The 21,857-nt window shown below is 35.1% G+C and overlaps 2 protein-coding genes across 2 annotated transcripts in view; one reads left to right on the forward strand and one right to left on the reverse strand.

Moving 5' to 3' along the window:
• Positions 1–1,609: 1,609 nt before the first annotated feature.
• Positions 1,610–2,512, reverse strand: CAPZA3 (capping actin protein of muscle Z-line subunit alpha 3). Its single transcript, XM_074869457.1, is given in 2 exon segments — positions 1,610–2,032; positions 2,035–2,512. Coding segments are annotated over 2 exon segments (876 nt in total). The 3' UTR covers positions 1,610–1,634.
• Positions 2,513–2,849: 337 nt separating this feature from the next.
• PLCZ1 (phospholipase C zeta 1) overlaps positions 2,850–21,857 on the forward strand; it is a 52,448-nt gene continuing 33,440 nt past the window's right edge. Inside the window, exons 1-6 of the mRNA XM_074869458.1 lie at positions 2,850–2,863; positions 3,501–3,624; positions 7,482–7,716; positions 14,951–15,152; positions 16,765–16,909; positions 19,897–20,049. Coding sequence (XP_074725559.1) covers positions 2,850–2,863; positions 3,501–3,624; positions 7,482–7,716; positions 14,951–15,152; positions 16,765–16,909; positions 19,897–20,049 — 873 coding nt within the window. The remainder of the gene's footprint in view (positions 2,864–3,500; positions 3,625–7,481; positions 7,717–14,950; positions 15,153–16,764; positions 16,910–19,896; positions 20,050–21,857) is intronic.

The raw sequence follows: 21,857 nt of genomic DNA on the forward strand, positions 1-21,857 counted from the left end.
TGCATGATGCAGATTCTGTAACAAATGAGCAACTGTAAAAGGCATTGTCAAGGGACATTGTTACAAGGGCAGCAGTCTGCTTTCTGCTTGTGGGAAGGAAACTGCGTGATGAGTGCCTTTCTGCACATAAATTAGTACAACACTCCCAGAATCTTTGTGCTGAGTGACCATAAAGATGAACAACCACATGAAAAATGTGCTGTAGTCAATGGAAATCTAAAGAAATTCAGTATATATCAAAGGAGCTACTTAATTTATTTCTATTTCATTCAAATATTTGCAACACTACCACCTCATCTTCTGCAATAAAGCTTTGTAAATTAGTATGCTTATTAATAAAAACTGAGCATATGACTATCATCAGCAATATAGAATGATGTAGAATGATGGTTTTTATATTAGACACTTTTTTGTTATTGATTTCTCTGGGTAACTAATTACAATATCCAGATGTATAGAGTAAGGAACCTCCCAAATCAGGTGTGAGTACAGATGCAAAATCTTAGTTTTGCATCAGCAGAGTAATCTGAAGATGGCATTTTTGCACAATGTTTGTTATCCCCAAATCCATAACAATGCATAGTTCTTTCTTTACTACATTTTAAAACAAAGACAATGAAAGCAATCATGGCCAGTCTGAGCAGTGAATCTATAAAGCCACTGATCAGTATTTGTAAAAGGGCATGTTCAACCCATGTGACAATGTAATCGCCACCAACAGTGATGAACAAAAGCAAAACCTTATGTTTACATTATATATATATCTAATATTTGTAGGAATGTTTAAATTTTCATGTCAATATTTTTAGAAAGTTTAATGGTCACATTATGGCTTGAAATCAAACTTTGTTTCTAATAAAACTCTGATTAAAAGGTATGTTTACAGAAAGCAGCAAGTGTGGTAGGCATTTCATTTATTGTAATAAACGTGTTAGCAAAATATCACTGTCATAGTTTGAAAGTAAAACAAAATCACATACATTCCTTTGGCATTAGTAATAAACATTGGGAGAAGGGAAGTAGCATTGTTTTATTTTGTAATGCTGCAGCTCCCAGTGTACATCCCTGGTCAATCCTGAAATATCTTCTGTGCTAGCTATAAGAAATTTATTCCTCCCATGTACTGATCTCCCTTGTTCATGTGACTATGTTAGGATTGTCTCTTGTGCATACAGAGAGGAATGCAAAGCAAAGCCTGAAGGCTGAATTTCCTGGGTTTCAGTATCAATGAAAATATCTAGATATAATGCCTCAATATTTTTGCCAAACTACCTTACCAATTTCCTTGCCACCAATGCTACATGTAGTGTGAAGTTACAGAAATAATATTGGGCAAAACTGCAAAGGGAAGTCGGAGTATGCTTGTTAGCTCACCTGTAGCACTGTACTGCTTTTGATATTTTGATCATTACTAGAAGCAGTTGAAAAGTACATGAAGAAAACAAAAAAAAGACAGCAGATTATTTTCAGTCACTACAGACTTGAATTATTTTCAAACTGGTGTTTGACTAATGACAGTTTCTGTGCTCTCCTGAGTAATTCGGAAATAAATCAACTGAACACCCCCATTTCATCTTTTTCTTCCTTTTTTTTTTTTTTTTTTTTTAATTTAGGCCACCATATCAAATAGTGTGTTACAGAAAGCATGGAGGCACATCTGTATTGCAGATATTGGTGTTCAGATGCTGATCATTAAATAGTTTATTCCCGTTCATAAAAATGTGAGTAACAGGGAGTTTCTTCTGCAGATTTTCCCCCCATATATCCTCTGACAAAGCCTGAATGTTTTCCAGAATGGCAATATGAAACTTGGTGTCCTCAGCTTTCATGAATTTCACAAAATGTCTGGCAAACTGACTTTGGTCTATCACATTTAGAGTCTCACGCACAGACTCACTGACAGCTACATGGAGGTTGGCATCTTTGAAGTAGTGTATCTGGAGGAGAAAGATCCCTGTACCCTGAGTGGTAAATGCAGCCAGGGCAAAAGTCCAGTCTGACATCCAAAGGCTGTTCCAGTGATTTGATGGTACTGATGAGCCTCAATGCAGGCCACAAACAGCTGCCTCTCCCCCAGGCTTTTTTTGAACATGCAGCAGTTCCCTACAGGAAAGTGGCAGCTCACACAGGCCTTCAAACCCTTCTGGAGAGCCCCTCACCACAGTTTTCCCACATCTAGAATCACACTGTGCAGCTGGGGTTTGATGGTTACCCCACACAGGTGGTCAAACTCAACAGAGAATTTGTCCTGTGAGTCAAAGAAGCTGTTTCCCCCTAAATTGTTGTAGTGGGTCAGTAGCACAGTGCGCCCATTTATTTGGATGGGGGTGAAGTTGTTCTTGTTGTGACAGGCTCCCACGCAGGCAGCCTCCTGCCTGACCGGCTTGTCATCTCTGACCAGAGCAGAGAGATCTTGGACAACCTGGCCAAAGTCCCCAGGAGGAGACTGGCACAGTAGGCTGCAAATGAGAGACGCCTTCTCCAGTTCGTGCAGCTCCTTCCTCATGCACATGCTGGGGTGAGGGCTACCCAAATAGCTGGAGACTGCAGGCGAGGGGAGGGCATATGGGTCGCTTTGTGCTGAAGGCAGAAGGCACAAGATGGAGGCAGGGGTTGTGGGGAGCCATGGGGGGATGGGGCCTATGCTGGGGCCTGCAGTTGGTGACCTCACAGTAGCTCCGGGGCAACGTTGCTAGGGGACCAAGGTTGGGGACTGCTGAGAGGGAGTAGGAGGATCGAGGGTAGGGAAAGGTCCCTACCAGGAACCAGAGCAAGCTCAGCTGATGTCCTGCCAAGTGCTGCCAGCGACACTGCAGTGAAGAGACCAGACCAGGCATTTCAGAGGTGCCATGGAGGAGAACAGATATCCTCCCTTTGCTCTACCTCCTCCTCCTTTTGCTGCTCTACCTCCTCCTCCTCTCCTCTCCCTGCCCTTCAACACCTGTCATGGTGTGACCTCCCCCTGCATGGCTCTTTCCCCACAGGCCTGGGCCTGGTATGCATGAGACACCCCAGATGGGTGGCAGAAGAAGGCCTGGGGCAATCAGTCCAGTCTGGTCTGGCCTGGTCCAGCCGGGGCCAGTCGAGGCTGGTTGGGTAGGCACAATGCTGGGCTCACTCACCTTGCTGAGGTTTGCTGTCGGCAGTCCTCTTCCCGCCATTGCCCACAGCTCCTGAATCCCCTCTGCCTCCCCACATTTCCTTTCTCTCACTGCTCCCCTTTCTTCACCCTGACCACCCCTTGTTTTCCTTCACACCCTCCACTTTCACTGGCTATTTTGTCACCTTTTCCCTCAGAGTGTCTGGGCATAGAGCAAAAATATCTTCCTGCATGCCTCAGAACCTGCTCTGTCCTCAGAAATCAGACAAGGATGTTCTAGAGTATAAGAAAATCAGAGTGCGAGCTTTTTAGGTTTAGAAACATTAAACCTCTCCTCCTCCCCCTCTTATTAAAAGGAAATGACATGGGCCAGAATTTTCCTTAACTTGATCTCTCATACGTGGTTTTTGTCCATGGTTCAGAATGAGTTCAGGACTGGGAAGATTGATTTAGACAGCACAATGAAGCTGCTTGAAAAATTTCATATACCTTTTGATTTTGAACATGTGAAACATGTTTTCAAGGTGAGGAATATGTAGATTAAGCAATTAAATATGTTTAGAAGTCCAGTTACATAAGTGTTTTATATCTGCTGACTTTTTCAAACTAATGTTTTGAGAAATTAATATCATGCTAGTAGGGTGTGCAAAATCAGCAAGTAATTTGGCTCATCCAGGTCTTTTGTTTCTGTGTAAAATAGATAACTGAGTTGTTGCATTAGAATCATAGAATAGAATCATAGAATCTTTTAGGTTGGAAAAGACCTTTAAGATCATTGAGTCCAATGTTAACCTAACTCTGGCAAATCCACCACTAAATCATGTTCCTAATCACCACATCTACATGTCTTTTAAATACCTCCAAGGATAGTGACTCAACCACTTTCCTGGGCAGCCTGTTCCAATGCTTAATAACCCTTTCAGTGAAGAAATTTTTCCCCAAATCCAATCTAAACCTCCCCTGGCGCAACCTGAGGCCATTTGCTGTTGTCCTATTGCTTGTTACCTGGGAGAAGAGACTGACACCCAGATAACACCATTTCTTCACCACACCAAAATAGTGTAGGATAATGGAAAATATGTAGATCTTGATTCCCAAATTTTTTGTAACATGGCCTCACTTGAGAAAAGTTAAAACATTCTGGCTTCATCCCATCCAAGTGCTGTGACAAAGCTAAGGAGCCCAGACATGCCTGTCTGATGCTGGCAGAGCCTTAGAGTGACTTCCTAAAAACCCTTTTGCCAATATGAGGACAATATGGAGTTGTCCGATCTGCTCAGGCTTCAGGTCAACATAGATCCAGAACACTTGCTCATTCAATTTTCCACTATATCTCTCCTCTGAAGTATTTAAGGGGTATGTCCAAATGGATGGGAATTGCACTCTAACCACTGGGAAAGGATGTGGCCATGAGATATGGCAATGTTTAAGAGATTTCTATGAAAGTTACATGATACAGATAGAAATTGGACTTACTAATATGTTAATTTAGTGTAGGTAAGCAAACTACCATCAAATGGATGCAGTCCCAGTGAGGAGCAAATACTGCAAAACTGAGTGCCTTTGGATAAATTGGGTTTTCATGTTCTTCAGGTCCCCCCTAGTAATTACTCAAAAGATGTATGATTTTTCTTTTTACTTCTTTTTTTTTTTTTTTTTTTTTTTAACTAAAAATAACTTTGGTAAAGCTGTTTTCTTAAGGAAATGAAGCCAAGTGGCTAGACATATATGTGATTTCTTTGAGAATTTTGTAACCAGATGGTTGACTCTGTTCAGATTCAACAGAAGAGAATTAACTATGGCAAGTCAGAAACTTTTAGATCACATGCTGACAGGAAGGCAGGCAGAGGGAAGACTTTAAGATTTCCTCATTCTATTGTGATCCTCTCTCATTGTTCTCTGTCTTGTCAAGCCAAGGTAAAACTGGCAGTGTGAACTCAACCCTTCTTGAAGCGGTTGCCTGTGGTTTTTGAACTTGCACTGCAGTGAGAGAATTGACAACCTTGAAGATCTCATGAGAACTTGAAATTTTTGTTATTGTTTCCTGTATTTTCTACCTACTTGGCTTTATGACAGAAATTTGAGAGAGATGATCAATTGTGGGTAGAGAGGAGAGTAACTATTTGAGGACGTGACCTGCATAGAACAAGTCTGATCTAGTTATATTTAACAATATAATATGCTAAACAGTTTGATCTAGTTATTTGTAGCAGTACTGTTAGATATTCTTTGCTATTTGAGAGACATTTGAGTATACTCAGTTTTGGGGCTCAAATTTTCATCAGTATAATAATATGTAAAAATGCAGAACAGTCTGGAAGGAAATCTTACTGGCATCGTCAGTAAGTATACATCAACTGTTAATTGAGTGATTATACATGACTAAATTTTATAGAAAACAGTTTTTAAAGAATAAGCTGGTTTGTTCTTGTCTGTTCTCTTTGAATTTATTTTACTGTAATGCTCCTTTGAGCAATATCAGAATAATGGACATTAAGTTTTTTAAGGAATAATACATTTTTATATTATTCCTCTGAAGACTGTCAAGGTACTTCTTTGTCTGAATAGCAAAGATTTGATATTAGCAAAGAAAATAAAGATCTACTAACAAAAATTTTATAACAATCTTTTTTTATATCAACATGATTTTCATAACTTTATTTTGAAAAGTTTTCCTGTGTAGTAGTATTGCCTGTATTTCATCAAGCTATAACCAAGATAGAAAATTTAATTTTTTGCCCAGCTTCACATTGTGCTAATACCTAAGTGAATGACTCTTGAGTCCTGATAGATTGTTTAACTCCAAAATAAGTTGTTATTTTCTCTTTCTGTTTAAGTTATGAGTAAATTTGCAGTTTTCTTAAAGATGTTAAAAATTAGATTGAGGATATCAACCTTAGATGTGGGATTTCTCAAGCAGTAATGAAATGTGTATTATTGGCATTTACATTGAATTATTTTCTTGCTGGTAATTTCTGTTAAAAATGATCATTACAATTCTCTTTCACAAACTCAAAGAAAATACTTAAGTAAAATTTTTGCCTAGAATTCCTTACAAAATTTACTTTTGTACTTGTTTTGGTTATTTAAGGTACTGCTTTTATTGTACTTATTCAGACATCTCTTAGTAGGAACTGTACTGCATAGGAAGAAGCTAGTAATGTATCGTTAAGCTTTTAGCTTTTATGGCATCTTTTCAAATCTAATCTAATTTAGTATTGATCAAGAGTCTTCATCAAAGAGTAGCCAGAGCTCAAGTAAGTCATTCCATATTTATGGACACTTTTGGGGAAGCTCTACTAACCGTAGTAGGTGCCATGTCATTACGTGCTGAGATTTAACTTTTTGTAGTCTCAGTTTAAGGAGCTAACAGTTATGAATTTTGATCAGTTTACAGTGATAATAAATGATGCAATGAATCGCCATTTATTTCTGATTTTTGTAATTTTGTCAGTAAATTTCCAAAGTTTATCTTAATTCAACAACTTTTAAGAATAATACAATCTGAAATGTTAGAAACTTCTATATTTCATATGCACAATTACATATTTCATGTAGAAAATTTTAAAGGATAAATAAAATGGTTCAGCCTGAGAAAAATGTAAATGGCAGAAATGGCAAAAAAGTATTATTATACTCAAATTCTTTTGCCCTTTTGATTTTTCTAGTGGCTTTTATACTAAAACACTGAGATTAATTAATGTGCTAACATTTTGTAAGGTCTATGAAAACAAGCTTACAGTTTAAGAATTCTGAAAGTGTGAATAATTAATCTGAGTTAAACATTCTGGCTTGTTAAGAATAGAACACAATGTCATAGGTTATTATAAAGTATCTTGTCTTCAAACTTTAATACTGTTTCTTATTTGATGGATTGAAAGACTTGGATCTCATGATAACTTGGTCATCCTTATTTCATTTCTTAGATTACTGTTTTCTGTGTGTTGTATGTAAATTTAACTGACAGTATTTACAATACAGTTTAAACTGCTGTTGGAGAGGTATTATATTAAATATATTTTCCACTTGATAATTTTTATGCTGCAGATTTATTTTACTGCATAGCATTTTAGAGATTTTAGATAATGAGTTTTAATATTACATATGTGTTATATAGAAATTGATTGTAATTGCTTAAATGCTAATTATGTCATATGGTACATTTTAGTTTGCATAAAATAGTTTTAACACAGCAAGTCAAATCTAAAAGTTGCAGATAGAAATAGAAGAATATAATTTGATAATGTATTGCAGTCATTGTTGCCTGAGGTTTTCTCTATTATTCTCACTCTTATGATCAGTTATAATAGTGTTTTGTGTGTATCTTTGTGTCATTGCATATCTTTGTATTGACTGTTTTGATTTTTTTTTTTTTTTTCAGAAAACACTTGACAAACGTAAGACACATATGATTAACATAGAAGACTTCAGAGCAATTTATCGAGCTCTTGTACACAGATCTGAATTTCGTGAACTTTTCTGTGCATATTCTCCAAACTGCAAAATTCTAGCTACCACTGACCTCATTGAATTTCTCAGAAGAGAACAATATGAAACTGAAGCTTGTGAAACAACTGCCTTAGAAATTATTCTGAAGTATGAACCCATTGAAGAAGGTATGCATAGTTCAAGCATTTGGTTTCTAGCTCTTATTTATTGTGCTTCTGTCAGTGACTGCCTTTATATTTTTGAATACTCATCTGACTATGCAAATTGAACATTTTAAAGAAAACTAATGTAAGCAATTATAATTATGTATGTTGTATAATATCTTTTGTAAGCACTTGTACCAAATGTTAATTTTTTGAAATTCAGATCTTTAAACATTGTGAATGTAATAATATAAGAAACCGTTAATAAAGCATACACAGCATATTGCTTAGTGATAGCATATTACATTACTTACCAGATCTGTCAGTCCTACTCCTTGTTGCAACAGGCTGGTCCAAAACTACATGTAGATTGCTTCAAACAAAATACAATTTTCATACTGTAGATGAGCTAATATAAACTGCACTAAATGTTTTTAATGTCCACTGAAACATGTGAATGACCATTATTAGGAAGCCAGACTGATTTTTTTTTTGTTTAACTAAGTGTTCAAAAATAATTTTGCTTAATTAATTAGAGGAATATAAATATTGCATTATAAAGATAAAAAAAAATAGAAATTATGTTTTGTTAGCAACTGGTCTGTTCAGACCAGGATATTTCTCTTAGAAGAAATTAACTATAATTAAATCAGTAATAATGGATTGATTTGATTTTTTAAAAAAAATTTCAGTATTAAAATCTGAAGACTGAGGACAGCATTTCTGAAGACTAGAAAATCTCAGAATTTAATGTTATGTAATTTAGTTTTGTTTAACTACTCAGTACTGTGATTCACAATTGCAATAAAGGGAAAGAAGTTTATTTAAACCTATTGCATTTCAAAGCACATTTTACACCATGATTGTTCTAATCCTACTTGGGGGTCATGTTAATTGTTACAGCATTGCTGATATAGTCAAGCTTTTTGCTTAAAGTTTATTTTACAAATTGAAAGAATACATGCTACTAGAGTTTGATATAGTACTTCCATTTCATACTATTTAAACCTATAATTTGTTTTAATAGAATGCTCTCCATGAATCATACTTTTTGCACTTGATATGTCTATATTTGAGTGTCATATGGCAGAAAGTTTAAATGTAGAAGTCATCTAATAACAGAGATTTCACAGAGGAAGACAACTTCTAAGGATGTAGCTAAACCTTAGATAGTTACACTGGTTTTCCCTCAGCTGGATATGATTGGTAATGTTATCAGGGATGCATTGAAGCAGTCTTGCAAATATGGTGGATCCTTAGCATCTTCAGCAGGCATGGAGTCTGGTTATTATTCTTTTCCATCATGTGTCTGCTGATGTCATTCTCCATGTTATTGGGGCTAAAGCTATAATTAATAATTATGCTCTCCCAAGCTGAAATGCCATTTCTATTTTCTTCTCTGATCAGCTTCTGAGAGTAGGTCTCTAAACACAGATTTCTACTGTCACAGAATTATGGAACAGTTCAGATGGAAAGGAACTCAGGAGGGCAGCTACGTCAGCCTTCTGCTCAAAGCAAGGTTAATCATGAATTCAGAATAAGTTTCTCAGTGCTTTTTTTTTTTTAGTCAAAACATGAAAACCCCAAAGCACAGAGATCCACAGTCTCCTTCATGTGCCCAGAAATGGCTTCCAAGGGTTCTTGCATCATGATTTTCACAGGGATGAAAGTGAGTCTGGCCAACCTATAGCTCTCTGAATTGAATCATAGAATCAGAATCATGGAAAAGTTTGGGTTGGAAGGGACATCTAGACCAACCCCCCTGCAATAATCAGGGACATCTTCAACTAGATCAGGTTGCTCAGATACCCATTCAACCTGACCTTGAATGTTTCCAGGGATGGGGCATCTATCACCTCTCTGGGAAACTTCTTCCAGGGTTTCATAACCCTCATTGTAAAAAATATATTCCTTACATCTAGCTTAAATCTACCCTCTTTTAGTTTAAAACTGTTACCCCTTGTCCTATCACAACAGGCCCTACTAAAAAGCCTCTCCTCATCCTTCTTATAAGCCCACTTTAAGTATTCAAAGGCTACAATAAGATGTCCCCAGAGCCTTCTCTTCTCCAGGCTGAACCACCCCAACTCTCTCAGCCTTTCCTCATAGCAGAGGTGCTCCATCCCTCTGATCATTTTTGTGGTCCTCCTCTGGACCCGCTTCAACAGGTCCATGTTTTTGCTGTGCTGAGGACTCCAGAGCTGGACAGAGTACTCCAGGTGGGGTCTCACCAGAGTGGAGTAGAGTGGCAGGATCATCTCCCTTGCCCTGATAGCCACACTTCTTTTCATGCAGCCCAGGATACGGTTGGCTTTCTGGGCTGTGAGCACAGAAAGTCCTTGCCCTTTTCAAAAATGAGTGCAACATTTGTTCTTCTCCAGTCATGGTGGCCTCCCTTGATCTCTATGGCCTTTCAAAGATGATAGAGAATATCTTTGCAGTGATATCAGCCAATAGTCTTAACACCCTCAGATGCATCTCATTCGGTCCCATGGATTTTTATGTGTTGAGTTCTCTTCAGTAACCTCTATTTCATCTTAAACTCTATCTGCTGGTAGTTTCTTTTCTCCCTGAACCCTCTCTGTAGGCACAAAGCCTACAGCTTGTTGATGAAGACTGAGAAAAAGACAGCACTGAGTACTTTAGCGCTATCTGTGTTTGTCATCACTAAACCACCTATCCTATTCAACAGCAGGCCCACTTACTCCTTTTTAGATGCAGCCAGTACAGCAATAAAAGTGCTCCATGATGCCACTGATGTGCCTTGTCAATTTCAATTCTGGTTGATTTTTGGCTTTCGGAACACCATTTTGTCAAGACTGAGCACTGTTTCTATATTCCTCCCCGTAGCCTGTCCACACCTTAAACATCACTTTTATAGTTTCCTTTTTATGCTGTTTAACTTTTACTCTATCTCAGTGAATCCATGACATTTTTCTTGTTGCAGTAGAAGGGAAGCAGCTAGCACCATTATTCAGCCTCGAATCTGGAGCTCAAATTGGGTTCTTCCAGATTTCAGTAATACTTTGCAGACAAAATATTTTTCTAACCAATAAGTTCTTCCTATTGAGTCAGTCATACCTACAGAGCTCATAATTTCTTCTTTCTTTAGCTACTCTGGAAGGGTTTGTGTGTGGTTGCCGTAGTTTTTTTAAAGAAAAGCTTCAGTTATATTTTGATGAGTGTTTAAAGTAATCAAAATAATATACTGAAACCATTATGCAAAAACCTCATACATTTATTACTTTAAGAGCCTTGTTTTATTTTTTATATATTTATTACTTTTTTCTTTCTGTGTTTTAGTTTGTCTATTTTCATGGTGCTCACTTTTCTCTGCTTTCTTCTGTCATTTGTCTTTTTCCCTTGTCCTATATATTCTATTCTTCAACTTGCTGTTGGTCATTACAAACCATTTCTTATTTTTCTTAGGGTTCTTATCTGCCATTTTGCTTGGCTGCTTATTATAATGTCTTCTCCCACTTGAGTCATTTAGTGATAATGCACAGCCCCGCCCCCACAAACCCAAAGACTTATATGTCCCCTTGACTTACCTGAAGAAGAAGTATTATATAAGATCTTCATAGGTGCCTGATCACCCTTTTGAATCATGAGAACTCTGAAATGAGTGGGGGTTTGTTAAATCTGTAATATGGATATTCTTCTGCTTCATGTTGTGGTGTAACATTTCTGCTGAGTTTCTGTAATATGCATATTCTTCTGTTATTGAAACTTGCTTCAAGTTGTGGTGTAACATTCCTGCTGTTTCACTGAACATAACTTGAGGCAAAATTTGCAACTAAGGTAAGAAAAGGAAATCAGAGTTAACTGCATTTTACTGCAAGCTGTTACTTTGTTCTGTGGAACATGAATCTCAGATGTTTAACTTTTTTAGTTTCCTTTGGTTCCCAGTCTTTGATAATGGGTGGAACTGATAACTGGTTAAGAAAAATAAACCTAAGAAAGAGAAAATCTTCCTTTTGGGATAATAACCCTGGAATATCAATGCTGTTCATTCCCACTGTGGTGGAAAGAAGAAACTGGACCACTCTTTCAACAAAAAACAGAAGATATTTTGTGTTTCATTAAGAGTCACTGTCCAGTAATAGCTACAAAACCTTCCATTCCTTATGCCATTACTCTCTGAGGTTGCCTTTCAAATTAGAAGATATGTTATTGAATATATCTACTCTTTTTGAGAATGAATATGTTTACTAATTAATTATAAATTACCAGTTTAAAAGGTTTCTTTTGTTTTATCTATTTTGATGGGAAAGTTAAAAGCTATAAAGCAGTTAAACAATGAAGATTCTTTAGTCAGTTAGAAAACACATTTTAAATATCAACTAAAGTTTCTATTGTTTTAATTTAATGTCTGGTTTAAATTTCAGATGCTGAGCCAAATACTTGTTTGTTTCTTCATCTGTGATAAAATTTTTTGTCTTTTAATTGGAAATAATCTTACTGAATGAAATAATCGTTGTATTGTTCATGCTCTCTTTAATGAACTAATACTTCCACTCAAACGTATTTCTTGGAAATTCCAGCTATGACTGACATGATAGTTGGTTCATATGGTGTTGTGATAGACCATTTTGTGTAACTGTCATTCTGAATTTGGTATAGAATATTCTTCATCAGGATAATTGATTGGACTCATCTGCCATCCTTGTCCTGTGTATTGAAGAAAGAGAAAAGGGCAGATTTTGACACTTGGTTGACTGGTTTGCTAATAGTAACAACCGCTATCTGATAAACTTGCTAGCACTAGTATGTCAAAATTAAGATGAAAACTGTGACTAGATTTTATATACAATGTTGATAAGTCTGTTTATAACATTTAGTGCATCCCTAACATTTGTGTGCAGAGACAGAAGCCTTTTCAATGTTATTGAACCAGATAATCTGAATTAACTCTCTGAGTGTACTGTGGCTAGTTCAGGAACAGTATGGAATACATTACTCTTCCATTTTTACTGTACAGTTTAGATGTCTAATGGCAAAATGTTGCATACCATATTTTTGGTGTGTGCTAAAGCTTTCATTTTTGGCTTGAAGGAATCATTTGATGGAATGAAAGTGGTAGATATGTTATTCACACCTGACAGTTGTGTCTTACTAACATCCAAATATCAGTTTTGTTCTACACAATTTGATTATCTCAATTTTTTATTAATTTCGAATAGAAGTTTTGAGTCATTAAATGAGATTAAAGAAAACATGCCAAACAAATGCACTTTATTTTTTTATGCTTGGTATATATCTCTTTTTTTTTTTTTTTTTTTTAAATATTGTTAATTATTCAGTACTTGCATGGATAGGATTAGAGGCACAGTGACGATAAGAAGGTGCATCCTGCTATTATTTACAGTGTAGTGCCATTTGATGACTCTGCTTCTGTCTTTGTATTTTCCTGCTAGACAGTTCTTCAGTTATGTCATTGATAAACTGGATGACGGAATATAAATTAATTTTATTAAATTCAAATTTGACACCAGGACTCCAAGTATAATAGGGAACAAGATTACAAGTCAGAGTGATTTGGCAAATTGATGATATAAAAAAGAACAATGTAGTTCAAGAAGGAGAAGCACTGCATTCCATTTAGGGCATCAAACATGAGGAAGGAAGTTCACTAGATGGAAAGAGTTGTAAAAGAACAATGTAAATTATCAGAAGTCCAAGAAAACCTAACCTAAAGAGAAAGATGCACTGAATTTGATTTGTTTCTTGCGGAAAGCAATGGAGTGGAAGTGTAATAGCAGCCTTCATATGTGGATAAGACTGTGAAAAAAAGGAGAGGAATAGTACAAAACAGGACAAATATTTTGGACAGCAAGGAAGATTCAGGGTAAACATTATAGAGAACTTTCTAACAATAAAATTACTTAGGTGCTGAAACGGGATTACGAGGATGTCTGTAGATTCTTCATCAATGGAAGTTTTTAAGTATAGCTTTGGCAGACTTCTGGTAGGAATAACATTTTTATGGTTAAGGACAACAATGTATGTATGATGTCTGGATGGTCTTCATCCTTATTTTCTATTTCTGTTTAGCATTTTAAAACATTGCAAAGTTTTCTCATTCAAAAAAAATTTGTAATATAGAAATAATTATTTTCTTTGTGTTCCTATCATCAGAATGATTTTCATAAATTTTCATTCAAATAGAAATCTTTCAGTCTGTACACATATTGAACATTGATAATTGCAATTCTAACCTGTAAATTGTGATTCTTATCGCTGTATTGAGAATTAACAGATCAGATAAGTGCTTCGCGTTTTGGTGTTTGGGTTTGGTTGGGTTTTTTTTTTTGAGTCGAAACTCTGTATACATTGACCTCTTTATCATTAACAGAAAAGAATCTTGGATTACTTACTGTTTAATTATCACTACCCTACCATGGTGACAATAATAAGGTTATTTTAGAGCCAGAACTAGGCAAAATCCCTGACTAATTCAAACTAGGTTATGTTTTGAAGCAAAGCTGACTTCTGAGATTATATCATTTACAAAATTATTACATTTGAAGCATGACATTGGAGCAGCAGTTGACAGTATAATGGATCTGTTTGTCATTAAATCAGTCAAAAACAAAACAAATGGGATGACTATCACTGGTAAGGAGGCAATTAGCACATTTTGTTATAGATGCAGTAATATAATAAGCTTGATTTGCAATTCATCTTTGTGGGCAGTCATTTATTTTGCTAAGATACTATTTTTATTTCAAATGCTTCTAATTTAAACATTATTTCATCAGTATTTAATTGGAATTTTCCATCACTCAGGAATATATTTGGTTCTAGGAATCATAGTTTCTGCAAGATTATTTCGACAGTCTCTAACTAACATTTTGGAGAACAATTCCTGTTTTTTCCGCAGAGAAAAGAAGATCCTCTGTGCATTGACTGGCATGTTACTTTTCAAAATTAAACAACAAATATTTTCTTTTGTATTTATTTAGTTAGGGCTACTGCAAACTCTTCTTATTGGTGTCCATAGAAGAATAAAAATGGCAGAACACATTTATTTCCTCTCATTTCCTCTCCAGAATTGTACACATCTGATTTTTGTGTTTATATTGTTTGTTATGAATTTTAAAATTGCAGGAAAATGTTATGCTGTATAACCTTTAGCAATGTTCAGAACTGGCTATTAAAAATTATGGAAAGCACACAGATATAAATATCAGTTATATCTTCACATATATAAGTTATAACTTCATACCAGAAATTTTTTGCTTTCTTTTTTGTTCAGTGAGGAAAAGAAGACAGATGTCATTTGAAGGATTTATAAGGTACATGAGCTCAGAAGACTGTTCGATATTTAGAAACGACCACAAGACTGTCTACCAAGATATGAACCACCCATTATGCGACTATTTTATTTCATCTTCTCACAACACCTACTTGATATCTGACCAACTAGTAGGGCCCAGTCATTTATGGGGATATACCAGGTATTTAGATACCGTTTTTTAATATTTTATACATTGTCTTTTTTTTTTAATGAATACTAAGTCACGTATAATCCTGCTTAGCAATAAGGAACAAAACCATCACAAATACAAGTAGAAAATGTGAGAGTTTTATTTCATTTTGTGTGTACACTTTTCAATATATTTGCCAAACCATCTGTTCACAGTCTGGAAACAACCTATTTTTTCACTTACATCTCAAAAATCTACCTTGCAGCAAATTAAATCTATAGTATGCTGCATAGTATATGATTAAATCAGTTATTAATCTCAACATGCCATGCAAAAATAAATAACTCCCTGAAATAAATGTAAAATTCCTCAGCAAACTCTAATCTGATCAGTATACAGCACATAAGGGCACAGTATGGTGGAGTATGTCAAGGATATCTGTGATTGGTGTATGTTGCAGTGCGGTTAGTTTAGAAACAGCAACAACAACAAAATGTGGGCACTATAGTAGCCAGGAGGGAGAAGAAACTTTGTCTTTGACTACATAGCATATGACTCCAAGAGGAGACGGAAACCAGAATGCCTTATTGCTGAGACACATTTAGAAGAAATGATCAGGGAAGGAGCAAATGAATTATGTAATAAAGGCAATACAGAGAGGGACAGAAAATATGAAGAATTTGGAAGACAGATGTCCAGCATTCCTATTACTTTGTACTACTTTAGTTAAGTGAAAGCAGTTGAAACCCTCAGTTATCTGAACTTTTTTTTTTGGTTGTTCTCTGGATATTCTAAAATGGCTTGCGACTACCAGAACCACTAGTGAATTTATTTCTAACAGTATTTAAAATATTATGATATTAATACTACATTGCTTAAAGTAATTGCATAGAGGGTATAAAACCCTCTCTGTTCTTCTTTATCTACTATTTGTGTAAGGAAAATATAAAATGCTAAAATAAGCTAGAAGCACCTTAGAGTCATTGTTAGTGTGTAAGGGCAGCATGTAAAAGATTGGTAATTAGGTAAAATAGTCTACAAGAAATGTTTAAATTAGTACAAGCCAAATATTAGAAACCTAAGACCTTTAAGGGGTGCCATTAACATGTTTAAAAGTTAAAACAGAGGCATCCAAGTAATTTTAGCACTCCCTCTTAGAAATAAGGTAGGGGGAGAACACTTGAATTATATAAAGACTAAGCACAACCTGATTCTGTAAGTGCAATGCTGTTATTTTTAAATATAATGATTCTCAAAGTTGCATACAAACCCTGGAATAGTAATAAAAAGGCCATTTCAAATATTTCTTCTTCTATTTTAAGCAACAATTTGCCATCTTTCCAAAATTCTTTTATTTAAATCTTTGACCCTCATTTTTAGTCTTTTAATGAAGGTTATTCAGATAAAACATTTTACTCCTTAATGCTATAATAAAGTTTATTACCTAACATGCCTAAGATAAACAACAGAAAATATAGCTCTGTCTCATATCTGTATAATTCTATAGGATTTCTTTTGTGATGAAAAAGTAGGGGGTTTTGTAAATATTAAATGTTCTTGTAATCAGAAATACAGCGACTTATATAAGAAAGTGTGGTATCTTTCTTTTGACTGTAAAATTGTTTCTCTTTTTCTTTTGAAGTGCTCTCTTAAAAGGCTGTCGTTGCTTGGAAATTGACTGCTGGGATGGCTCAAACAATGAACCTGTTGTGTATCATGGTCACACTTTAACGAGCAAAATTCCATTTCATTCTGTAATTCAAGTGATAGACAAGTATGCATTTGTGGTATGTACATATATATATATACACATAAAAATATATGTTGGTTAAAATGTGATGGTGGCTTTAAGAAAGCCCAGGGACATGATAGTTGTCAGAGATTCATTCTCCAGGGTAAAAGAACATAAAACAGAGATGGTGCGTGTGGCAGTGGGCATTGTTGAAACAAATCTGTTCTTAATATATTTTTTAAATTTTATTTAAGGAACAGTAAACATATTTTGCTGATAATGATTATAAACCAAACTTGGTGCGAGACATTCAGATCTTAACTCAGCCTCTTAGGTGGAATTCTCACCTGAGGTCATTTAAGCAAGAGCTGAATATAAAATGAACAACTAGCTTCAGAATCAGTTTGATGTTTTACTCCTTTTATTTAACTTATTCTTCTGTTGCTATCAGTCTGTGTTGTATCCTGTGCTTAAATTTATGAAATATAGAAAAATGTTAGATTATAGCTGAGTTTGAGACTTACTCTGTTTTCCATTTTCTCTCATTTTATTTTGAATTCAAGGCCTGATAAAAGTTACCATCTACTGCTGCCTTTTTGTCAGATGACTCATTAGGGTAATGTCTCTTCTGCCTACCTCTGGCAAAGCAGTGAAAGCTGAAAAGCTTTTGGCACTGTTTCAGTCCTTTGTATAGGTTTCTGGCAAAGCTCCTGTTCAGATGAAGTCCTGAATGACTATTAAGATAACTCTTGTCTTCAGGCCAGCATTATGTGTGTGAATATATATGCCTATGATCATACAATTATAGGGATTTTTACACATATATACTTATAGCCTTCTCAGAGTTAAGAAAGCTACATTCTTTCTGTTGTGATTTTTATATAAAATTTGATTTTAAAAGATAATGAAAACAAAATTATGGGGTTATTTCACTATTCTTCACAACTCATTAGATATAACTCTCTTGGTTTTGCTAATACACAGCGTATTGTGCATAGGTATAATAAAAACTTCATTTAACACAATTTACAATAAGATACTAAAATCACAATAGGTAATTGTTCATACCAGTTGTCTATCCAGACTAAAGTATGTTTCTATTAGTGGTCAATAGCAAATGCTTAGGGGAAAAGTGTAAAAATAGGGTAAACATAAAATGGAACTTCCCCTGGAAACTGACAACTTAGGTCCTGCCCAAACAAAGATTTTATTGACAGTATTTGTTTTTAGTAACCACTGTCAACTTATGAGGTTTTTTACACGTTCTAAATGGACATTTAAACTATTCTCTAATTTTTACTTGATTTCCCATGGTTCACCTGTCTTGCTCAAATACTGTGATGAATAAGGTGTAAAGAGTCCAAAGAAAAGTTTGTGATATTATAAAAAAAATGCATAGCTTGCACATGTGAAGACAATGATTTCTGAGCAAATTTTAAGGATACTGTCAAAATGTAGCCGATTAAAATCTGTCATAAATTAAAGCAAAAGACATTTAATCCTGGCCTACTTTGTCAATTGCAATTTTAGAATCTGATTTTACCTTTTCAAAACAAAATAATTCTCCCTTCTCTTAACAAAACTGTGCAAACAATAGAGAAAATTCTGTACACAAAATAAGCACTCTCCCCCACAAAACAGAAATAATTTAAATCTGTGTCTCTGACAGTAAACTGATGGCTAAAATTTATATTTAGATGAAAGCCAGTTTTGCCTTGCTTATCATTGTTTTTTCATTGCTCTTTAGGATAGATGCCAGCCACTAAAGGAGCTATCACTAAAATATATCACATGTAAATTTAAAGGTACACGATTATGTCAAAGCTTCCAAGTTCTTCCTATAGGTACATGAAAATTGCAATAATTTTGTTTTCTATTTTTCTTTTCCCTTATTTCCCCTTATTGAAATTATTTTTCACAAAACTTAGTCATTATTCCTAAAAAGTTAATCTACCCAATGTGATAATTCCCTGTTGGGATGACTTAGTCAACAGAATTTCAGAGCAGTTGAGATACAACCTTTAGGTGCAAAAGAAAGAGCAGATATTAGGTCTGAAGAGATGAAGAATTCTTTGATTTTGAAAAACACCAAGATGGTCAACATTGATGTTTCTAGCATTTGTAATGTTTTAAGTCTTTTTTGAAATTAAGTTTCCTTTGAAATTTTGAAGTTTGAAATTGAAATTAATTGAGATAGGCAGAAGGGACATTACCCTAATGAGTCATCTGACAAAAAGACCGCAGTAGATGGTAACTTTTATCAGGCCTTGAATTCAAAATAGAAAGAGAGGAAATGGAAAACAGATTAACTCTTCATTTTTTATGCTTTAGTGTGTCTGGGAGGTTTTACCCCATACTCTTTTTTTGGCAGAAGAAATTATAATTTCTCTTTGTTCTTTGTAAATTCATTTGTTGAGAACTGCTGTTTCAGACACACAGTAGCCAATGTATCATTCTTTAGAAGCTCTGTGTATCAGCTGAGCCATTAACTCTCTGAGAAATTCTATGTTTTGCTTCCAGGTTGTACTCTGCCTTGTGTAATTGAATCAGCCTGATTTTGGGCTGATTTAACACTTATTTTCTCTCTACTTTCTTTACATCCAACATTAATCAGTATATTAAATGCCTCTGATAAATTTTTTTCTATGGGTTATTGGAGAAATACACTTTAATATGTGCTTTCCACAGATCAGCACAGTTATTACCTGGTTTCTCTAATGAAGTATTTTGACCTTAACTGACCTTCATTTGATTACCCTAGTAGTTTGTTTTCATCTCTGTATATGTCTAGCCCTGTTTTAACCCCCCTGAACTTCCTGAGGATGTATTTTTTGCTCTTTTTCAATTGTGCTTTCTCTTTTCCATAAATATTGTGTACATTTTTATGGTGTTACTAACCTGAAATGACTGACATATATTCTGAAAGTTTTGCAAATAAAGGAAAATCCAGATTACAAAGGGGACTTTAGTAAGATATTTTGGAAAACCAAGTAGTCCTCCTTTTATTTATTAATAATAAAAGCCTTTAAATTGTATTTCCAGGCTTCTGACTATCCAGTTATACTGTCTTTGGAGAACCACTGCAGCCCTAAGCAACAGGAAGTAATGGCAGACTATTTAGGAAGTATTCTAGGTGACAAACTTCTTACTTCAACAATTGGTGATACAGTGGTGACTCAACTACCTTCTCCTGAGGTAATAACATTGCATTTTTCTCTGTGAAAGAGGGAAAAAAGAAAAGAACTGTGGTGGTTCTGGAACAGAATTTATGAAACTGCTCATCTGGTGTCTGAAATACACTTCAGGTGGTAACAAAAAATAATTAAACAACACAAAAAACTACATGACAAAATAAAGAAAACAGAAAAAGCAAAAATTAATCATGTGGATTGATGTGGAAGTTTTTGTTTAAAGGAAAACTGTTTTCAGTACAATGCTGAAGCATATATTTGTTAAAAGCTAACATACTAACATTTTTACAAAGCCTTAGATCTTGCAGTTCACATCAGTCCAACTTCTAGTGCTTTGGATGCATTGTTTCAGTCTATTTTATATACAAATTCAGTTAAGTAAAGTTTGTGGGTTGCAGTTTATTTTATCCAGAAACATGGCAGCTGTAGTAACCCGTGTTGTTATTTTGAACCATACTTACTAATACTGAATAAACCTGCGTATTAAAAATTGAGTATGATACAGAAATCACTATGATTCTTTTAAATTATTACTTAATATGAATTAAGTTGTCATAGTGTGGTTCATCTACTGTAGTCCTATGTCAGATATGTGGTAGCCTAAACAGAGAAAAGAGCATCTGCCTTTAAAGAGGGCAGATTTATACACAGGGAATGACTTGCCAAAGATTGCAGAAGAAAGTACTACTGAATCTGAACTCTGAATCTGAGAGCTATGCAAACACCTGATTAATTTAATTTTCAAAATTTCAAGTTATTGAAACATTGTTATAATGAGCAGTTTCAAATTTTCTGTTGACCTATAAAGTCAACATTTAGAGGTTAAACTGAATAATCCTTCTCCTCCTCTCCTCTCCTCTCCTCTCCTCTCCTCTCCTCTCCTCTCCTCTCCTCTCCTCTCCTCTCCTCTCCTCTCCTCTCCTCTCCTCTCCTCTCCTCTCCTCTCCTCTCCTCTCCTCTCCTCTCCTCTCCTCTCCTCTCCTCTCCTCTCCTCTCCTCTCCTCTCCTCTCCTCTCCTCTCCTCTCCTCTCCTCTCCTCTCCTCTCCTCTCCTCTCCTCTCCTCTCCTCTCCTCTCCTCTCCTCTCCTCCTTTTCCAGTGTTTTAGTTTTGAAAGAGGAAACAAAGTATAAATTTTTAAACAACATTTTGCTTTGAACCAAAATTTAAAAATCTTCATGTTAAACATATTAACGTATCTGTTTTCTGCTAATTTGTCTTTTGTTCCTTAGATTGAAAGAATTTCCTGAGGTTTAAATATGTTATTGAAATGGAAACCTGGATCTACATTTTTTGTTAATAACAATGTTGATGGAACTATTTCATCAAGTTCTGTTACTGCAAAAACGTTCTCTCTTTCTCAGTGTGTTTCTCCCTGGGGTGGTGTTTCTCAGCTGGTGGCTTGAGACCCCTGGGATATGAAGTCAGAAAAGGCAATTAGATGGGTGTTGAAAATTTTATTGCAAACTAAACCAAGTAAATTCCAATTGTTCCAGTCTTTGCACAGAATTTTATTTCAAGGACAGAAGATTTTTTTAAATCTTCTCACTGTTATCAGTGATATATCAGATATATTTAATACCTTTTTTTTGGCACACTGAAAAAGGAATAGTGCAAATGAAAATGTGGGGAGGAAACACTGTCATAAGGAAAGACAACACTCTAATAGATGTATTTTGTAAAGGATTTGTCATGGAAAAAAATTTTTGAAGTGGCGTATCCAAAAAACATGCTAAAGTATTACCATACTGTTATATTTTCATAGCAATGTTGTAAGTATATAATAAATTTCTCAGTAAGTCAACATTTTTTTT

Source organism: Strix uralensis, chromosome 5, assembly GCF_047716275.1.
Source record: "Strix uralensis isolate ZFMK-TIS-50842 chromosome 5, bStrUra1, whole genome shotgun sequence".
Lineage (NCBI taxonomy): Eukaryota > Metazoa > Chordata > Aves > Strigiformes > Strigidae > Strix > Strix uralensis.